At 40.6% G+C, this 21,140-nt stretch overlaps 1 protein-coding gene across 4 annotated transcripts in view; it reads right to left on the reverse strand.

Annotated features, from left to right (window-relative positions):
- The window catches only part of PDE11A (phosphodiesterase 11A), a 269,591-nt gene that overhangs the window by 80,571 nt on the left and 167,880 nt on the right, over positions 1-21,140 (reverse strand). For all 4 annotated transcript variants that reach the window (XM_045033135.1, XM_045033136.1, XM_045033137.1 and 1 more), the window contains exons 13-15: positions 13,689-13,798; positions 10,227-10,317; positions 6,314-6,414 (exon numbers count right to left, since the gene is read on the reverse strand). In XM_045033135.1, coding sequence (XP_044889070.1) covers positions 6,314-6,414; positions 10,227-10,317; positions 13,689-13,798 — 302 coding nt within the window. The remainder of the gene's footprint in view (positions 1-6,313; positions 6,415-10,226; positions 10,318-13,688; positions 13,799-21,140) is intronic.

Below are 21,140 nucleotides of genomic sequence, written 5' to 3' on the forward strand. Positions count from 1 at the left end.
GCATCAGTATGTTCATATGAAAGTGCAATCTGAATATGTGATCATCAAATTTCATACACTTGGTGCTGCCCCGCCTCAAATACATTGCTCACTAGAAATGGATAGAATTTAAAATGGGGCATGTAGGGGCCTAGCAGAAATGCTGCAAGCCCCAGATAGCCTGTATTATGTTGATACAGTCGTCACTATTAAAAGGTCCTTCAGTTATGAATTTTATAATGGCAACTAGAATTCTAAGGAACAATGGGTGGGGTTCTCTAATAACGTATGACTGGGATATGAGATCAATTTATTTCTTAACAAAGAAATGGTTAAGGAGTGAGTTGATTATAGTCTATAAGTACCTACAGAGGGAACAAATATTTACTAATGGACTCTTCAACCTAGCAGAGATAAAACATGGTCCAATGACTGGAAGGTGAAGCAAGACAAATTTAGACTGAAAATAAGGCATACATTTTTAACAGTGAGGGTAATTAACTATTGCAACAACTTATCAAGGGTCATGGTGGATTCTTCATCACTGACTATTTTTAAATCGATTGGATGTTTTTTCTAAAAGACATGCTCTAGGAATTATTTTGGGGCAGTTCTATAGCCTGTATTATACAAGAAGTCAGACTAGATGATCAGAATGGTCCTTTCTGGCCTTGGAATCTATAAGAACAGAATTAAATACAGAAATAATTAAACTCTTCGTTATTGCATTGTATTCCAACCAAGACATCTCACTGACATATGGCAAATCACAGAATTTTTCTAATGGCATTGTATGATTTCCCCCAAACCGCCTTATTTAATGTGGAGGTTGCTAGCACACTAATGAAGCAGCTCATATGATGACATTATACACTCTCTGTGTTTCATGAAATATGATATAAAGTGGCTAGATTTTACAGAATTTGCTAATACAATGCAAAGTCACACAAGCAGAAAACAAAATTAATTTATTTCACATTCATGGCATGATGGCATAACCATCCCTGTGGGAATAAATACTGCAATGATGAAAATTTTAATGGCCTAGAGTAGCTGGCGCATAGACCTTAAATCAGCCCAATCATAAACTGGTCATTGGCAGCTATACATTTGTTGTTAGCACAGCCAGAGGTGGCAGGCTTTTACATTTTTCTATTTAATACACATTTCCTTGCCAAAGTCTGTCCAGAAAAATATCAGTAGAGCAAAATTTGATAAGGATGGCCATACTGGGTCAGAGCAAAGGTCCATCTAGCCCAGTATCCTGTTTTCCAACAGTGGCTAATGCCAGGTGCCCCAGAGGGAATGAACATAGCAGGTAATCATTGAGTGATCCATCCCCTGTTGCCCATTCCCAGCTTCTGCAAACAGAGGCTCGGGACACCATACCTGGCTAATAGCCATTGATGGACCTATGCTCCACAAATTTATCTAGTTCTTTTTTGAACCCTGTTATAGCATTGTGAAGGCCAAGACTATATAAAGATAATTCTTTGATTTCTAGTTATTTGTGGTTCCTAGGCAATACATCTATTATCTGGGCAACAAACTGACAGTTCAGAAGAAAAGGTGACTTCTTGTGCCCACCCTGAACATTGTGACATCATAAATAAAAAGCAGAGAGATGCATAAAGCAGTAACATAAAATATAGGTGATTTCAAGACATTTTGGTGAGCCACACACTTCTGAGTAACAGAGCTGCTTTAAGCTCCACTGGAACAGATGCAGAAGGAACATATTAAATCCTCACAGTGATTCTAGCAGCAGAAAGGCTCAGTCTGTGAAAAGCAGCCATGTCTGAGGAAACAACTTAACGCTGCCTTAGTGGGTGCTTAAACATGATCTCCAGTAGGACCAGTTTTGTAACTTCTGTAAATAAAGCTATACAAGTGACATTCAAGAGTGTCTGAAATAAACGTAATGTTCAGTTATTTTGTAATCCGCTTGAGGAGCTGAAGAGAAATACTTATTGATGTATTCATGCTCAGAGACAAAGCTGGCTTAATATATAATAAAGGTCTACAGTCCAGTGACTCAGGACATCATTTCAGTAAATTTCAGAAATTCTAAGGAGAAGTATAAGGGATGAAATGTTACTGCAGCATTGGGTCGCCTGTATCTTTTTGGTACGTGTATGACACTACTATCGTGAGCTGTAAGTATGAGTTCTCATAGCTACAATTTTTTTTCTGTTCTATTCGGTTGCCTATTGTGAGACTCATTGCCAGACCAAGTAATCAGACCTAATTCTCACCTAATCTCATTGTTTATTATTTATACAGTGTCATGGGTATACATTGCACTAAACAACAAAAACCATAATAATTCCCTCCCTTGAGAACCTCCTGAAATATGGGCTCAGTCCTGTAATCTGTTCTGTTTGGGTACAGCCTTGTATTCTTGCTGTGTACCTTTATAAGTGGATCCTTAAGACTACCTATCTAGATACTTATATTGCGTAGGAAGTCAGAATAGACTATCATAGTGGTCCCCTGTGCAGGGCTAGGGCTTAAATAGGAGTTTGCATTCAAAATCTCATCTACCAGTGATAATGCAGAAAACACCTTTGAAACCTTTCTAATTTATTTCATGTTTAGTGGAGACGTCAAGACACTTAAGTTTAAAAAAAAAAAAAAGACAAAGACAAAAATGGGCTAGGATACCAGAGGGATGAAGAGACACAGATGGCCTTTTTTCCCTTCTCTTTTCATAAATAAAAACTGAAAGTCATTTTGGGGGCTTTGAGATACATGCATTTCTATTTATTCCCAGCCATAGTGTACTTGAGAACTTTGGTAGTTGACTGTTGCCTGATAATAGCCAATTATTTCTTTGACAAAAAATACTAATTTTTTTTCACTGATTTTTTTTTTTTATGCATAGAATTAACTGGATACATGTAAAGCTACAATGTTAAACAAATGTCAATTGTTCACCTTAACATGCACTGGTAGAAGGAATAGAACCTCTGGTTTCACTTAAAATCCTAAGTGGTAGGAGAGTTCTGCCTGAGTAAGAACTATAGGACTTTGCCATAAGTGGGTAAATTTGAAACAATATAAGTGTCCACAATAAGCAATATTTTCATTGGCAGGTTGGTACTATACTGTATAGTACCAGTAACATATAGTAACATATACTGTACTAGTAAGCATCACAGTTTAAAAAAAAAAAGTGCTTTAAAAAAAAAAGGCGGTGTAGTAACCACAGGATGTTTTCAGTAGACTGGTTTCCATACATTACCTGGAGTTCACAGGAGAGACAAGTACATAATAGCCTGGCAATGAGTTTATTAATAGTAATATTAGTGATTGATCTCAATCCATTGCATTATCTCATTCTTGTACAAGGGAGAATTGTCTGTCTCCTTTACAGCTTAGAGTCCAGTTAAAAAAAAATAACCACATTAATCAGCTAGATCTAAAAGAGGAAGCTGATATATAATTTGGCCAGAATTACAGAAATTCTAGACAAGTTTTCTAACTTTGGTGAGAGCAATTATGTGAGTTTATGCAGGTGAGGGATGGCTATTTTTACCTCACCCATTATAGCAACTCTCCCTTCAACCAAGGAGGACTGTATCCAATCCTCTCTGGAACCCATCAGTGTTATTTCCAAATGTCACTGTTAGTTTGTAAAGAGCTTTCTAATGGTTGGCCAGAAAGGATTGCTCAAGAATAACTGTTTACACAAGGTCTTTTAAGGAACAGGTATTGGCTAAAATTGCTTAAAGTATCTACTAAAACTTTGACATAATTTATCATCAATATGTCTACACATCTAACAAATGCCAGGTCTGATCTTTCACTTGGAGGTAATATGTTTATTTGTTCAATTGTTAAAGTCCTATAAACATACAATATCTTGAGCAAGTCCTAAGGGTTTTCCTCCATCTATACTTTTATTGCTTCGCAAACCAAATCCCTGAGTGCTAAGTGAACTTTATGAACAGCAGAAGAGTGGAGATCCAAGAATACTGCAATGCTGATATTTCCCCCCGCCGTCCCCACAAGCCATTTAAGAGGCAGAAAACTGAGATTGTCATTGAAGCAAGAATGTGCTTGCCCAAAAGAATCAGTTTGCATAATTTGGCTTTTAAATGCATGTACGGTCAGAAAGCTCATGTGGTAGTGGTTTTCAAACACACTTAGAGTAAATCGTACAATTAGCATAGAATAGTATGAGTAGTTCTATTAGCACAAACGGCACAATAGAAGCTGGATTTGTCTTAATATGTGATAGTACTGAGGAAAAAAGAGGTCTTTTTTATTTGCAGAAATTCAAGTCAAGGCCTTAGGTTTTTGAAAATGTTCGGACTTATTCAGCACATCAATGTCAACAATAAAACCCAGGAATGAATATTCTTGAACCTCAGTTACTGCATGTTGTTTGACATCAGTATGTTGATATACAAAAGGAAACTTGATCTCACAGTCTGAGTCAGATTCACCCCTTCTGGTGTCAGGAGGGGGAAAGGGCTGCTGTGCTCAGGTGGGGATTTATCCCCCCAGAGAAGAGCAGCAACTGCCTCCCCTCTCCTGGGAATTCTTGCTGAGAGCGAGCCTGATGCTCTTCCAGGGGCTCCCCAGGATCCTGCTGGTGGAGTCTGCTCAGAAACTGTGAAAAAATTTAGCAGCAGCATCCCCCCCCCCCCTCAGCCAACCTGCCCGCACCCCCTTACCAGTGACTGCCAACCATTTTTGGACCACTAGCTACTTGTGCTAGGACTTGGGGGGGAGGGGGAGCGCGGCATACAGAGTGCTCATTATGGTCCCAAACATCACTGTCCTAAGTCACTGGCAATTTCCATTGTCATATTATCCATCAAAATCAGTAGCAGTCTGCACAGACAACTTACTAGACTGGAAGGACCAGAAAGTGTGAGGTAGTAGCTGTGAAAGCAGCTTTCTCCTGGTCAGGGCGCACTGTGTATGTTACCTTTGCTAAAAGAACATCTTGAAGTAATTCTTGTCTTAAGCTATTTTAGCAAAAATGTTGTTTTGAAAGGCAGATGCCTCAATTTGTCTATGAAAAGTCTTTAGGTGATGTAGGCTACCATGGGGGAGAAAAGAAAGCAGTGAACTCTGAGAGATGGCCAGGATTAGCAGCAGGTGAGCTCTTAATGCAGTATTAAAATAACACAATGAGCAGTCAGAGCAAGCTTTGTTTGCCCCATTCCAATCGGTGCCCAATGGTATGGCATATTTTTAATATAGATTAACAGACCTAGACGAGGAAAAGATTTTGCCTGAAGTTCTTTGGAAACTTGATTTCGCATAAAGCCATCAGCACTCAGGAACGAGGAAGGAAAAATCCATATCCCCCTCCATACAAACTCAAAAATCAATATGTAAATGCCACCTAGTGGAGTGCAAGTATGGTGCTAATGGACAACAAGCTATTTTCTAATGCACTGAAATTCGTCAGGATGGAACAGTGTTGTGCCTGGGCAGGAGATAAGCTACAATAGCACACGCTATTGTACTTCTCCCAGTAAATTCCCCAAGTGCATGCCAGCAAGTGGGATTCTGACTGACACACTTTGGAGGAGGAGGTGTGATGCTCAGGAAATGTAAAACTGAGATGCCAACAACTGCACCTATGACTCCATAAGCCTATTACACATTTGTTTACTCAGTTTCAAGCTCCTGGGTGGTGGTGTTGGGGTTTTTTTGTTTTAAACTAATTACAGTGCCAAGAAAATGGAAGAACTCATCTTGCTTTGACTACTTGGAGGTGTGATAGGAAAACTAAGAGGGAACATGAAGTAACTGCATTTGTGGGACACCTCCAGTCATGCATGATTCAGTTAAACTTTGCAGGTTGGATCCTCAGTTGATATAAATCATCACATTTTGTCTTCAGTGGAGCTACTTTGATTTACAGGGCCAGATGCTCAGCTGGTGTAACTAAATACAGCTTTTTTGCCCTTTTTTGGGCACAAATGATAACACCATTGGGGATGTGCCCAGAAATTCAAAATGGGCTAAAAATGTACAATCTCTTTGTAGTTTTGGCCCACAGAAACAATCCTGCACTCTTCACACATGAAAGTCTCCTTTGGGAATCCTGTGTTGAGGAAATACAAGATTGGGCTATGACTTTCTACTGCAATTGCTTCAAGTTTGGCTTTTGCTGAATATCAAAATGAAACTCATTTGGGCCTATGAGAAACTTCCATTAGCCTAAGATAAAATAAATGAGAGACTAAATATCTCCAACCATAATTAACCACTAACTTCATCTATTACGTACCCCATTGGTGCTTCCAGGGTCATTAGACAATGTTATTTGGATTTTCATTTGTCAAATATAAACAATGCCAATACCTACTCAAAATACAGAGTGAGATCTGTTGCCAATATTGACTGCTTCAGAAGCTGCATAAGGTCACTGTACTCCTTGGAGGACAAGTTAGCAAAGATGTTGTGACCCTGTAATGAAAGAGAGAGAGAAGGTAAAGGACTAATAATCATTATAGATTTTTAAAAGATTTCTAACCCTGTAATCTGCCCCATTTTGCTACACAGAAGTTTTTTCCGAATCATGGTAAAACCGTGATAAAATAATAAAGTTAATGCTACTGAGATTACATTAGGACAGGAAGTGCTCGTCACTGTATTCAAGAAGCTGGGCTGTGTTTCCTAACTGTGCTAATTACAGCCTCTTGAAAAAAGATTTATTCTTTGGTCTGACTCTGCACAGACCCAGTTTATGGAGGAAAAACTATGGATACATCTCAATCTTTCCCTTTTAGCAAATGTTTTTGGAGCTGTGCTTTGTGGCTTTTCAGTTGTGCTGCCAACAGATTTATCTATGTTGCTGCTCAAAGGCATGCAAGCTGCTGTTAGAGCAGTCAAAGACACTCAATCAGTTTTTCATTCAAAATACAGGCTCTCCACTCACCCTGACTATTTTCCACTATCTCATCGTACGTACTGGCTTTAGTAACTCAGTCTGAGGAGAAGCTACGTTTGTAGAGCCCTAGACCTTGTGGGCCCTGTAAGAAGGCACTTTTAAAGGACGGTGAATGCTTATGATTCTGGAAAATGTTTTACAGCCAGAATGAAAGGGAACAAATTATTTAATGTTGCTGCTTTGGGAATGGAACATAATACTAACAGTTTATAGTTAGAGACATGTCAAATAAGGAGGAACACAGAGCCCATCATTTATCCAGAGAATACAAACTGAATGAAATTTGCAATTGAATTTGATTGAACTTTAATCTAATACTGGACTTTGTAAAGTCAATCACATATGATTACATTCACATATTAACATCACACTTCGATATTGCTTCCTACCCTTTGATATAATGATGTTTTTGGTAACTGAATCTAATTTTGATAGGTGACTGCAGTATAATTTTCATATCCAATGTGCACTGCCATCTAGTGCTTAGGAAGAAGATTAGAACACTATAAAGAAAACAAGAGCTTTCCATAGATAAGGGGCATCTTTTCTTCCTCTAGTGACCTTAATCTTGTAAAAGATTTCCTTTCACCTATGTGTTGGGAAGGTGGGGGGAATTCTAGAAGACATTTAGTTATAGACTGCAACTTAGGTATGATGTACAAAGAAAAGCTCAAACCTGTATGTGTTCAAAAAACAGCAGATAATCACAGCATAGAATTACTTACTAGTAGATCTGCAATATTATATAATAAACAGCTAACAAAGGGCTATACCACTATATTCAAGGCTTTATTGCTTGCTGAACTATTTCATAATGTATAAGGCAACATCACCACAGCACAAAACCCATGAGCACTTGTGTCAAAGGTGCCTAGACCAAATACAGGCACCTTTTTTTTGTTCAAGATTGTAAAAGATTGTAAAAGATTTCCTTTCACCTATGTGTTGGGAAGGTGGGGGGAATTCTAGAAGACATTTAGTTATAGACTGCAACTTAGGTATGATGTACAAAGAAAAGCTCAAACCTGTATGTGTTCAAAAAACAGCAGATAATCACAGCATAGAATTACTTACTAGTAGATCTGCAATATTATATAATAAACAGCTAACAAAGGGCTATACCACTATATTCAAGGCTTTATTGCTTGCTGAACTATTTCATAATGTATAAGGCAACATCACCACAGCACAAAACCCATGAGCACTTGTGTCAAAGGTGCCTAGACCAAATACAGGCACCTTTTTTTTGTTCATGCTGATAGAAATCTAAAGAAATAATACAATATGCTATGACATTTCCCCCCCTAGAAAACACAGATAGACTAGAATATTAAACACTAACATACAGGGTGTAATCTAATTTCAGCCCACTAGAGTGAGAGGTCCAGATACTTGGTGCAAATTTGCATAGCTCCATTGACCTCAATGGAGTTATATCTACTTGCAAAAGCAGAGGATCTGGATTTGTCTCTATTCCCAGTTGGAGAGCGTTTGGTTCCATCTGTGAATTTTTTATCCAGACAAGTAACAACACACAGAATGTAGGGCTTAAAATCATAGCAGGGTGAATTGGATGGAGTTTCCAGGACAGATGATGTTTGGATGATGAAAGAGAAGGAGTAAATTGGGTAAGGGAAAACTGTCCAGGGAGGGAAGAAGTTTTTCGTAGATTTGTGGGGATTTTTTTGAGGCCAGCAGGGACCATTAAATCATTTAATCTGACCTCCTGTAGAACACAAGCCCTCCTGTTCTGAGCCCAATAACTTTTGTTCCACTAAAACACATTTTCCAGAAAGGCACCCAGAATTGATCTGAAGATATCAAGAGATGGAGAATCCACCACTTCCCTCAGTAGTATGTTCCAATGATTAATCATCTTCCTTATAAAATAAAATAAAAAATTGTGGCTTGTTTCTAATTTGATTTTTGTCTGGCTTCAGCTTCCAGCCATTGGTTCTTGTTATGCCTTTCTCCACTAGGTGAAAGAGCCCATTAGTACCTGGTATTTTTCCCTATCAAGGCACTTATCAGGTCTCCCTCCAAACTCATTTTTGATAAACTAAACAGATTGAACTCTTAGGCTTGTTCTACTCTAGTAACTTTATTTTGGTATAATTATGTTGCTCAGGGCTGGTCATTTATGCTGACCTACCTCCCAGTGTAGACAGTGCTATGTCGAAAGGAGGGCTTCTACTGTCAACATAGCTACTGCCTCTCGGGGAGAAACCCTCCCGTTGGCTGCAGTGCTACAGTAGCCCAGCTGCAGCATTTTAAGTGTAGATAAGCCCTAAATCTCTCAGTATGTCTTTTTTTTTTTTTCCAGCCCTCAATTCATTTTTGTGGCTCTTCTCTGCACTCTCTCCATTTTTTTTCTACATCATTTTAAAAATGTAGACACCAGAACTGTAACCAGTATTCTGGGCTTGGTCTCACCGATGCCATGTACAGAGGTAAAATCACCTTCCCATTCCTATTCACTCCTCCCCTGTTTATGCATCCTTGGGTTGGATTAGCCTTGTTGCTCCAGCATTGCTCTGGGAGCTCATGTTTGGCTATTATTAACCCCTAAATCATTTTCAGCGTCACTGCTTTCCAAGATACTGTCCCCCATTTTGAAGCTATGGCTTGCGTTGTTCTTTTGATGAAGATATTCTGTAAAAAGTCAAGTGCCCAACTTAGTACCTATATGATTGATTTATTTTTGTAACCAGTGTCTGCCTGTTTCCCCCACTTATTGTTACACGACTAGTTTGTCACATCGTGTGTACAATTAAAAAGTAAGCTCTTCAGGGCAGGGACTATACCTCCCCATACATGTGGAAGCTCCCAGCACACTTTGGGTGTTACTATAGTACATGTAATAAACCCAAAAGCAGTTACTGAAAATACAAAACTAAGCACTCCAAGCATACTGTGCATATTGTGGTTGCCCATAAAAGGAAGGCAGGTTTAATGCTTTAAACTTTATTTTTACAATAGAAGGTGAGTGTGACAAGGTAAACACATTAGCTGGGAAAGGATTTAGAGTTCCTTGGCTATCAAATGGCTGAGAAGGATATACATAAGGAAGACGAATGATCCAAGGGGGATACAGGGGAAGTGTGTCCTTTTCCCCTGGCTGAATGAGGCAGGGAGAGTCTCAGGGGAAAATAGTCAGCAGCTGCAGTTAAATTGTTTTATGTTGTGTTGTGTGAGAGCTTTGTGGTAGTCAATAAACGCTGCCCGGAGGAAAGGGCCATTAAAGGAGTTTGGGCATGGGGTGTGTTTCCCTGAAGGTGAAACAGCCCCCTACCCTACAGTGAAAGTAATAATCCAGCTAGTCTGGTACCTCGCTTTGAAGAATCATGACAGCATGATTAAAATGATGGTGCTCCAAAGTTGCAGAAGTTCCATAAAGTTGAGCCAAAGCTGATCCACTCCTGAAACAGAACAAGGGACATTAGCAATTAGCGGCTACCCTCTTACCAAACACATTTTAAGTGATGTCTTCACCCAAACACTCTCCAATATGGTGTATGGAAATGCAGAGATGGAAGTCCATAGCTCAATGTATTAATCCAGGAATCGGCAATCTTTGGCACGCAGCCCATCAGGGAAATCCTCTGGTGGGCCGGGATGGTTTGTTTACCTGCAGCATCCGCAGGTTCAGCTGATTGCAGCTCTCACTGGCCACGGATTGCTGTTCCAGGCCAACGGGGGCTGCGGGAAGTGGCGTGGGCTGAGGGATGTGCCAAAGGTTGCCGATCCCTGTACTAACCTATGGCTAGACCCAATTAATATTATAGACCTGCAGGTTCTGGACCCTGTTAAGTCTGCTCTGACCAGCTAAAGATTCCTCCTGAGCAATACAGACATTTTGGGTGAGGTGCTTTTGAAAAGCTAAGTGATGGTGCTTTATCACGGTCTGTAATAACAAGAGTAAGACTAGTTTCATTCCAAATTAGGTGACGTTTTGTATATGTTTCACATACTGCAGGGGTGTATTTTATTATATACACACACACAGTCACAGACATGTAATATATGTAGTGGGGTAGGGATTGCCTTTTCCTCTACCTTTGTACCAAGCCAGTCCCTAGTACATATAATAACAATGGTATATAGCAGGCATTTGCAAAACTCTGCTGTAAAAGAGCCTGCAGTGGGCAACATCAGAGTGATTTAAAAAATACTAAGGAGAAAGAGGAAGCAAAAACAGATGCTGAAACCATAAAAGTCTAACATTCTTAGAATATATTTCTAATCATGGTTTGCAAAATATGTAGCATACAGTTTAAAAGTTCTAAGCTGAAACTTTAAAGGAAGAAAAACTATGAAATGTAATTATTAAATTGAGAATTGTTGGAAGGTGGAGGGGAGTGGGATTGGACTGTCAGAGTAGATTAATGTTCACCAGTATTTCACTTCTGGGACCCAGCCTAAAGCGACAAGATGGGTTTTCTTTCCAAAGAAATGAGTATAAGAGATTATGCTAGAAACGAATAGCAGGCATCTCCTAAGAGCATATACTACAAAGCTGTACCATACTGATATTTAATCATCAAGGCCAGCTGTAATAGAGAGGAGGATAAGTGGGAAACATCATCCCTAGAGAAAACAGTGCTGAGGTGTACTAACAGAGCAATTTCAGAGAACTGTGATGTTGCTCTCATCATATACCTCTTGATCTTTCATCACACAAAACACTGGTAATCGGCACTAAGATAAAACAGGAAAATATGATGCTCAACTTTATAAGTAAGCTTGGAAGAATAAATCACAGCTGCTGTTATGAGAGGTACAATTTCTGTTTTCAGGGATATTTTATCTGTGTGTCATGTCTTCTCTTAAATGTCTTCAATAATTTCTTTATGGCATTAGAAAAAGACAGTATCTTCTTTGTACTCAGTTGTCAGTTGTACTGGAAGTGACAGCATTCAAGTGCTGAAATCCTCTATTTCAAACTTCCCAAGGGAAATATTACATTCCAATAAACATTCCAATAGAGAAATGGTTAGGTTAATCAGAGTCTGAGTCTATAGAGATTTAAATCCTACACAAGTCTTATCTTTGTGAATTAGGAACATGAACATCAATCAGCAAAGTTTTCCCATTTGTCTTACACAGATTTCCCTTTTTTCTGCTTCCCATCAAGACTCCAGCAGCATAAAGCAGCTGGTGATACTTTGTAACCTTTGCACCAGCAGTCCTGTCTCTTGAGCAGTGCAATTGATTTTTCTTGCCTTGGCAAGTGACAAGCCAGACATTGTCATTGTTTCATTGTGAGTGAGCAGCAGTTGAGGAAACAGCAGCTTAAGGAAATGCTAAGTGGGTGCATCAGAAACATCAACATGGGTGGAGTGTAATGTGGCCGTTTGCCCTAAGAAACAAAACAGCCAATGTACACTACACACTGTGGCACACATGCTCCTTTTTAGCACAAAAATGTGTCAAGGGGGAATAAATTAGCACAACAGCTCTCTGGCTTTCAAATAGCTGTGGAGTTGGCCACCTCTTCCTTTGGTCCACAGGACTAGCAGAAGAGCAGAGCCACAAAACCATGCTGCAGCCCAAGGACCACAAAACCCATCTTTTTTGGATTCCGGTTATCTGCAGATGGTCACGTTTCCTTTATTGCAGAGAGCCAATGAAACAGTATAGGTCCTGGATTAGACATCTCTCTGACAACTCCATTGCAGAGCTCAGCTGAGATGTAGCAATGGGAGATTTCCTGCCCCCTTCCAAACATGGATGGCAGGGGTGGGGGTGGGAAAGGAGAGAGATGCCCTTTGATCAAAGGAACCTCCTTATCACCACAGGTAAAAAGAAAGGGAGTAAACCCTCCCTCCCCCACTACACTAAACTGCCTCTACCAGCACTCGCGTGGAGGAGGGGACTGCTTGCGGCAGTAGAGCATAACTGTGTAAGTAAGGGTTGCAGTATCAGGCCCAGGACCCCTAAACTAGATTTCCTTTTAGAGTGAAATTCACTGGGATCTGTACAGCAGGTGCAAGACTCCACTTAACAGATAAGAATCTGAATAGAAAGTCTAACACACAAGCTCAACAGCATATCCATCAACCAGCTGGCCTCACAGAGGTGCCTTCACACACCCTATGCACCATGCCAGAGGTCTCCAAGCCAGCCCCATAGTCTTACTGGAGCTAGGCCAGGAGAGAAGCCACATATCTGTGTTTATATGGAACTAGTGGCCCTAGTACTCTGCACAGCTGGTGTGGTGGAGTTAGGCTGGAATAACTGCCACATCAGATTGCACAGATCCCCACCCCACACTTTTAGGTTGGTGGCAACCATTCCACATGCCAAAGATTGAAAACTTTGGCTTTATGCAGGTGGAGTGAATGTCATCCTTTTGTGGACACAAGGCTTCAGTTTTATCTGCTTTTATTTAAATGTATTAAATAACTGGAAAAAGTTTCACAGTGATTCCAACATACCAGCCAAAGAGAGATTGGCATTTGCAATGCTTCTCATACTCAGTGTCGGCAGGTCTCTATCTGGCAGATACTCTGACTGGAGGGATCATCAGTGTTTGGCATCACATTTTATACTAGGTGTTAGTTCACAAGGGGCAACCCAAATCAAGAGCATGACACAAAGGGCAAGTCAGCAATTACCAAAAAGAATAGGGAATTATAAAGATGGATAGTCCCTCATTACATGTAAGCACAGGAATATTTGGCCTTGGCCTAGGAGCCCTGAAATTAATGCTTCATTCTTTATCCCCTGTCACCTTTTGCTCTGATATGGAAGGGAAACAAATTAAAGTAATAAGAATTGGAAAACTTACTTGGCTTGGAAGGCATTGTTGGTTCCCCTGTGGTCAAGGTCATGACATAAACATCCCACAATCAAAGCTAAAATTTCAATTTCAGTCAGAATCTCCTGAAATCCTGCCGTCTGAGAACAGAAAAAATAACTATCAGAAGCAGGAAGGATAGATAATGTTAGTCCATTGAGTAACAGTCATCTTTGTTTTGAAACCACCATCCTTTAAATAAGGACAAGATAAATGCTTTATTGTCATATTATGTTCACTGCTTTATGCTAGATGGTTAGTGAAATAGATAATGTCCTTGTAGTGATCTATTTTTATCTCTGTCACATTTTTAATACTCTCTTCCCCAGTACCCGGAAGGTGCAGTGGGAAAAGAGCTGAAAATAAAAACAATCCTTATATACTAAGATGAGAAGTTGAATTTCCATATGTGAAAAACATGAAACAAAATCTGTTCCGTTTTAAAATTGCTGTTAAGTAGACAGAGACTTCTTAGATCCTGAGGTGCTATATTTGTTGTACATTGTTGGAGACAACTTACAAGCTAAATCAAGGGAAGCTTAAAAGAGAGAAGCTAAATATCAGCTATGCAAATACTAAAGCAGTCAGACTGTTTTGTTCATCACAAAAAGGGGATTAGAAACAACGTTCCATGATTTTAGGTGGAAACACCTTGAATAGCATAATTCTACTAGAAATACCCTGCATGAGTTTGAGAGGAGATTTTTCTTAAATAAAGCATTGGAATTCTTCAGCGATAAAACTGAAATGGTACATATGAGAACTACAGAATGTACTTTAGGCCAAATCATGGCCACCTTAGCTCACATGTGCTGTTGTATTTTTTTTTTTTAACTTCCAATTTCTGTCTTGGGTTGGATTTGAACTCTCAGTGTCTGGGACAATACTTAGATTCATGAGTTATAATGCACCATTGGCACCAATTAAGTCCTGTCCCAAATATGCTGGTGTGAAGAGAAGAGGTGATGATGCAGGAAACCCTGTCTGACACTAGAATTCCCCTGCAAGGAGGTAGCCATGCAGTAGTTTGTCTGCCTGAGCAGCCTGAGAACAGGGGAGGAGGTATTAGCATTGCTGATCATGCTAAATTTCCCAGAAGGGGTTTGCCTGGGTTGTTGGGTGTGCCCTTGGCAGACCACTGTGCTTTGAAGAGCTATGCTAGAAGGACTGCATGATATCCTTTTCCTAAAGATACAGCAGGACTCTCTTATGAATTTGCTCCCCCACAGCACTCTTGGAGATATTATGCCTGCTTCTGCCCTGTGCAGGCACAATGTCTTCAGATACCTCAAATCACACATGTTGCATTCTGTACTACTCCATTCTCTCGGAGCCTGTGTCCCTAAGAGAAATAATTTGGTCCTCAGATTTTGAAAAAGCATATGGTAATGTTGATACCAAAAATGACAGGCTAAGATAGGAAGTCATTATATGGGGCCTGACTTTCAGTAGTGCTGAGCACCAACAAATTTAAGTCCATGGGAGTTGCAGTCCCATGAAGTCCATGGGAGTTGCAGATGCTCAGCACTTCTGCACAATCAGCTCCACAGAATGCAAAATAGTTTGATGGATAGCAGAGTATCTCCGAGAAGGGAAATAAGCAATTATCACTGTGAATTTCTCCAGCTCAAAAGAGGTTGGCACTGGAGAAGACCAGATATTGATTTCAGCAGTTGACCTTTGTCGGGAAGATGCATTATGCAAATGATTTTATTGAGAATATGGTATGTAAAATAGAAAAATTTGCTAATAAGGCCAAAAGCAGAGTTGTGTCCACTAAGGAATCAGCCAATTGGGGAACAAACAAAAAATCGCATGTGACTGAAATGACTAATCACACAATACAAATAGCAAATTGTGTCTAGGTCAGTGGCAGCTAGTAATGAGGGGAGCAGCAAGTCAGCATGGCAGGCTTTCCTCTCAAACCAGTGAAATAACAAAAACTCACATACTGACCATGGAGGGGGAAACTAATGGTGGCTGAAGAACATCTGCAAGAAGTGTGGGGAGTCAGTGTCAGAGCCACAAAGGAAATATGCATCTGAACTGGGATCAACTGGAAAGAGAAGAGGCAGGGAAGGTATAGCTCTTCCCATCATAAAAGAGCATGCATGAGTGACAAAATGTGTTTGAGTGGGTTTTGCTGCTGCTAAGTGAGGAGAGGTGCAAAACCAATTGCAAGTGCAGTAAGAGGTAGTGTGGAGGGAAAAGGTGGCTATGTGATAGCATCTGCCTCACAGTTACAATAAGGGAAGTCAACCCATGTCTCTGAGGATTCAAAGGAGCCCAAGGGAGTTCAGTTTCCCCCCACACAATATTTCAGTGCCATTTGGGTCTCTAATGCCCTTCACCCATGTGCCGAATTAATGTTGATAAATGCAAAGTAAAGCACACTGGAAAGCATAATCCCAGCTATACATATAAAATGATGGGGTCTAAATTAGCTGTTACCACTCAAGAAAGAGATCTTGGAGTTATTATGGATAGTTCTCTGAAAACATCCACTCAATGTGCAGCGGCAGTCAAAAAAGCAAATAGAATGCTGGGAATAATTAAGAAAGGGATAGATAATAGGACAGAAAATACCAAGTTGCCGCTATATAAATCCATGGTACACCTACATCTTGAATACTGTGTGCAGATGTGGTTGCCCCATCTCAAAAAAGATGTATTGGAATTGGAAAAGGTTCAGAAAAGGACAATAAAAATTATTAGGGATATGGAACGTATGAGGAGAGATTGATAAGACTGGGACTTTTCAGCTTGGAAAAGAGACGGCTAAGGGGTGATATGATTAAGGTCTATAAAATCATGACTGGTGTAGAGAACATAGATAAGGAAGTGTTGTTTACTCCTTCTCATAACACAAGAACTAGGGGTCACCAAATTAATAGGCCGCAGGTTTAAAACAAATAAAAGGAAGTATTTCTTCACACAATACACAGTCAACCTGTGGAACTCCTTGCCAGAGGATGTTGTGAAGGCCAAGACTATAACAGGGTTCAAAAAAACTAGATAAATTCATGGAGGATAGGTCCATCAATGGCTATTAGCCAGGATGGGCAGGGTTGGTGTCCCTAGCCTCTGTTTGCCACAAGCTGGGAATGAGTGACAGGGAATGGATCACTTGATGATTACCTGTTCTGTTCATTCCCTTTGGGGCACCTGGCACTGGCCACTGTCAGCAGACAGGATACTGGGCTAGATGGATCTTTGGTCTGACCCAGTAAGGCCGTTCTTATGTATATCTATCTTTAGACACTAGCACATTACAGTAAGACCTGTTGAGAACTTTACTTTGCAGAGTATTGACTCTATAGACCGTAAATCCTACTTTAGTAAATCTTAAATCATGTATCACTGATATGATAAGCCATCAGCTTTCTTGGCCTGCTGTGCCAATGTCACATGAAGAGCCTTATCCTTCAGGATACTAAGTGCTTTCAACTCCCATTCATTTCAGTGGGAGTTGCAGATGCCCAGTACCTTCCAGTGGGTGCTCTGCACCCTACAGGATTGGACTCTGTCTACATTTCAAAAAGGCTGGTCTAAATGCCAAAGAAGATTCTACACATGAAGCATCCATAGATGGAATAACTTGACTGTTATTAAATGGTGGCTCCTGAATTGTAGATAAATTGCCTTTAAAATTTCATTTCAATAACATAGTTACAAGAGCAGAGGAAGCATCTGAAAAATACTGTCTTATTTTTTTTAAGATTACTCTCCTACAACAAAGAATAACAACAACAAAAAAAGTATAAATAAAATAACTAGTGACCTGGCAATGTGATGTGCCAAGTTACAGTCCAAAGAAACTGTCCATGGTTGAGTAATAAACCACTGAAAATTGGAGTTTTATAATGGAATTCTGATGCCGTAATAAATGGTCCTCAGCTTAACACAGGGTTTGATTGAATTCAAGGATTCAGCCTGCATCATAAATGCAGGAGTACAGATTAAGCAATTTACTAACAGTAGCAATAGCTCAAGAATAAATTCAACTTTTTATTTAATCAGAAATCTTGTCATGGAATACATAAATAGGATATTTCACTTAATAAAAACATTTAATTTAAAAACAGTATTATGGTAGTAGGATGTCTGCTTTGCACATAATGCAGGAAGACAGAGAGTGGCTGTGTCCCCCACTTTTTAAATTTACGTGTAATAGAATTTATTTTCTCCAGAACAGGAATGACCCATAACTCATGAGTGGCAGAGCTTAACGTGAGTTATGGAGGTCATTCTTTCATGTGAGGAAATGAATCGCATTACACCTTGCCCCACTTTTATGTGTTTTGTTATTAGCACACTGGATGCGACTTTAATTATCTGTTGCTTTACTTTTCTTTCATTTTACTTTTTAAAATAAATATTGATGAAGGGTGTGTCAGATGAAGGTTACTAAGTTAGGGCCTGATCCTATGACCTGTTCTCATGCCACATTCATGAGTATCTCACTGATGTCAATGGGAGTATTCATGAGTTAGAAACACAACAGTGTGGTATGATAGGTATGCACCCTGCACTGGCTAACTGGAGGTAGGTAATAAGTAATAATTGGAGATATACCAATCTCATAGAACTGGAAGGGACCTTGAAAGGTCATTGAGTCCAGCCCCCTGCCTTCACTAGCAGGACCAATCTTTGCCCCAGATCCCCTCAAGGATTGAACTCACAACCCTGGGTTTAAAAGGCCAATGCTCAAACCACTGAGCTATTCCACCCCCCCAAGCTAAGGCACCTGGTTGCACCTGGGCCTGGCCAGATTAAGATGAAGCTAAGATGGGGAAGGAGCTGGATGGTGAGCATGAAGTGCTTCCTGCAGCTACCACTGGCCGGGAACGGCGAACCGCGGCCACTGGGAGCTGTGGGCGGCCATGCCTGCAGACAGTCAATGTAAACACTGTTTTGCGTCCCGCCAGTGGATTACCCTGAAAGGGTGTGTGTGGCAGGTTGCCCACCACTGGCATAAAGGGAGGAAGCCAAGGTCAGAGAGAGGCTGCAGGGATAGAGGGGCCCAGAACTCTGCACTACCTCTCTAGTTGCTAGAGAGTGAAGGAAGGGCATGAAGAAGTAGGTGTGCAGTAAGCCCTGGAAGAAACTGTGGAAAAGGGCCTGAAGGAAGACTAAGGTAGAAAGAAGTCCCAGGAGGCAGTGAGGAGTCTAAAGGCTGGTCTTCACTATGGGGAGATCGACGCTGCTGCAATGCAGCGGGTGTCGATTTAGCGGGTCTAGTGAAAACCTGCTAAATCGATGGTCTCTGGTTGACCCCAGTACTCCAGCTCCCCGAGAAGAGTAAGGGAAGTATATGGGAGATGTTCTCCCGTCGACGCAGCGCAGTGAAGACACTGCGGTAAGTCGACCTAAGCTGTGTCGACTCCATCTACGTTATTCACGTAGCTGGAGTAGCGTAACTTAGGTCGACTTACCCTGGTAGCGTAGACAAGGCTTCAGGGAGCAGACTGTAGCTATGTGCTACAGGGTCCCTGGACTGAAATTCAGAGGAGAGGGAGGGTCTGGGTTCCTTTACTGGCCACTGCGGAAGGAAGTGAGGAAACACCCTGCCATGAGTGGGAGAAAGACTGCTGAATTTGTAGCCCTAGGGGAAAAACTCTGAGAGGTATGCGCCACACAAGAGCGGGAGGACAGCCTTACAGAGCCTGGGAAAGGATAAAGAATTCTGTATGTTTTTTGAGTTTAGCTTATTGGACTCTTTGTTTACTCTGGAAGGAGGGACTAAATGTGACTTGGCCAGAGGGCTGAGTCATGAGAAGAGGCAGACCACAGTGGGACCGTAGGCAGTGGGGCAGTAGGGAAGAAGAGCCTGCTATGTCAGGCCCGGCCACAAGGAGGTGTTCTAGCTTGGAGTCCACTCCTCCACATGTGCGTTGCAGGACTGGCCCTATAGTTTTCCTACGGTTCAGCCAGGAAGGAAGCAAAAATATATGTCATTAAACATATAGAAGAAGTGAAATTATTGGTTTTAATTTTTCTTTTTTAAAACTGTATTTGAAAGCTACCTTCTCTCCAGTGTTGAAAGTAATTTGGATGCAATATACAGTAATTATTTAGGAAAAACTGCCACTGAAATCTATCACACTTTTGCATTTGTAAAGATGGCTGAATCTTTCCCTTATTTAGTAGCCAGAATTTTAACCCTTCTTTTTTTGGTAATTTTTTTAATTGGAAATTATAATGTGTACAACATTGAGACACAGCTTTATTTAAGATGGTCTTTAAGACATTGATGTCTGACTGGCATACTAACTGTATTGTTATGACAAGTCTGTTAACAAACATTTACAGTCAGTACAATGGTGTGTTAACCAAGATGAAAATTTAAACCAGAAGGTAACAAACTGCAGCATGCTCTCATTTTTATACTTTTACGTTCTATTCCGTATTCTTTGCCCATTTAAAACTCCTATTAATTTCAAGTGGTTCAATCCATTTGGGGCTGCAGTGGGTTTATGTCCCATATAGTTAGGACTCAATCCTATTTCTATTTAAATCAACTTGAATTTTGCCACTAACCTCAGCAGGACTGGGTACTTAGAGACCACCTGAGCTTACCTGAGAACTCTCTAAAATAGACACTATAGACCATAAGATCTGTTCAGTTCATTCTTAGCATTATCACATTATATCATTGATGCAGAAAGACCATAGCTCTCTTGATTGATTTTTGCCAATAGCACTGATTTCCATGGTAGTTTTGGAGGGGTTAGAGAGGGGAGTAAATGATTGTAGTACAGGAACCCATAGGGTATGACTGCACTACAATTAGCTGCCCTTTGGTTGGCCTGTGCCAGTTGACTGGGGCTCACGGAGCTTGGGCTAAGTGACTGTTTAATTGCAGTGTAGATGTTCAGGTTCAGGCCTGAGCTCTGGGATCCTCCCACCCCGCTGGGTCCTGGAGTCTGGACTCCAGCTTGAGCCTGAACATCTACACCGCAATTAAACAGCACCTTAGCCCCAGCCCTGCAAGATCAAGTAGGCTGACATGGGCCAGCCCTGGGTTTTTAATTGCCATTTAGACATACCCTTAGAGAACCTCTTGCCACAGAAATCTAGAAGTAAGAATTTACCTGGAAGCACCTTTGGACATTTAACATGTAAATTTTATGTATTTTATTCAACTACCAGTTCATAATTAGGAACACCTTCAGATTAAAGGTAGGACCTCTATAAACAATTAAGGCTTGGATTTTCAAAGGAACCTACGAGTTAGGTGCCCAAATCCCACTGAAATATGATGTGCACAATCTGCAGTCTGTGAAACCCTCCCTATTGTCCCCAGTTTGAATTAATAATAAACTGTTCAGCCTGTCTCAGACATTCAGATTGCTGGCATCACAAATATGGATTTTAAATCTGCATCACATCTTCATTTAAAGAAACATAGAGCAGTGTCCGGGGTTGTAAATGTGTGCGCTG

This window comes from Mauremys mutica, chromosome 10 (assembly GCF_020497125.1).
Source record: "Mauremys mutica isolate MM-2020 ecotype Southern chromosome 10, ASM2049712v1, whole genome shotgun sequence".
In the NCBI taxonomy this organism is placed as follows: Eukaryota; Metazoa; Chordata; order Testudines; family Geoemydidae; genus Mauremys; species Mauremys mutica.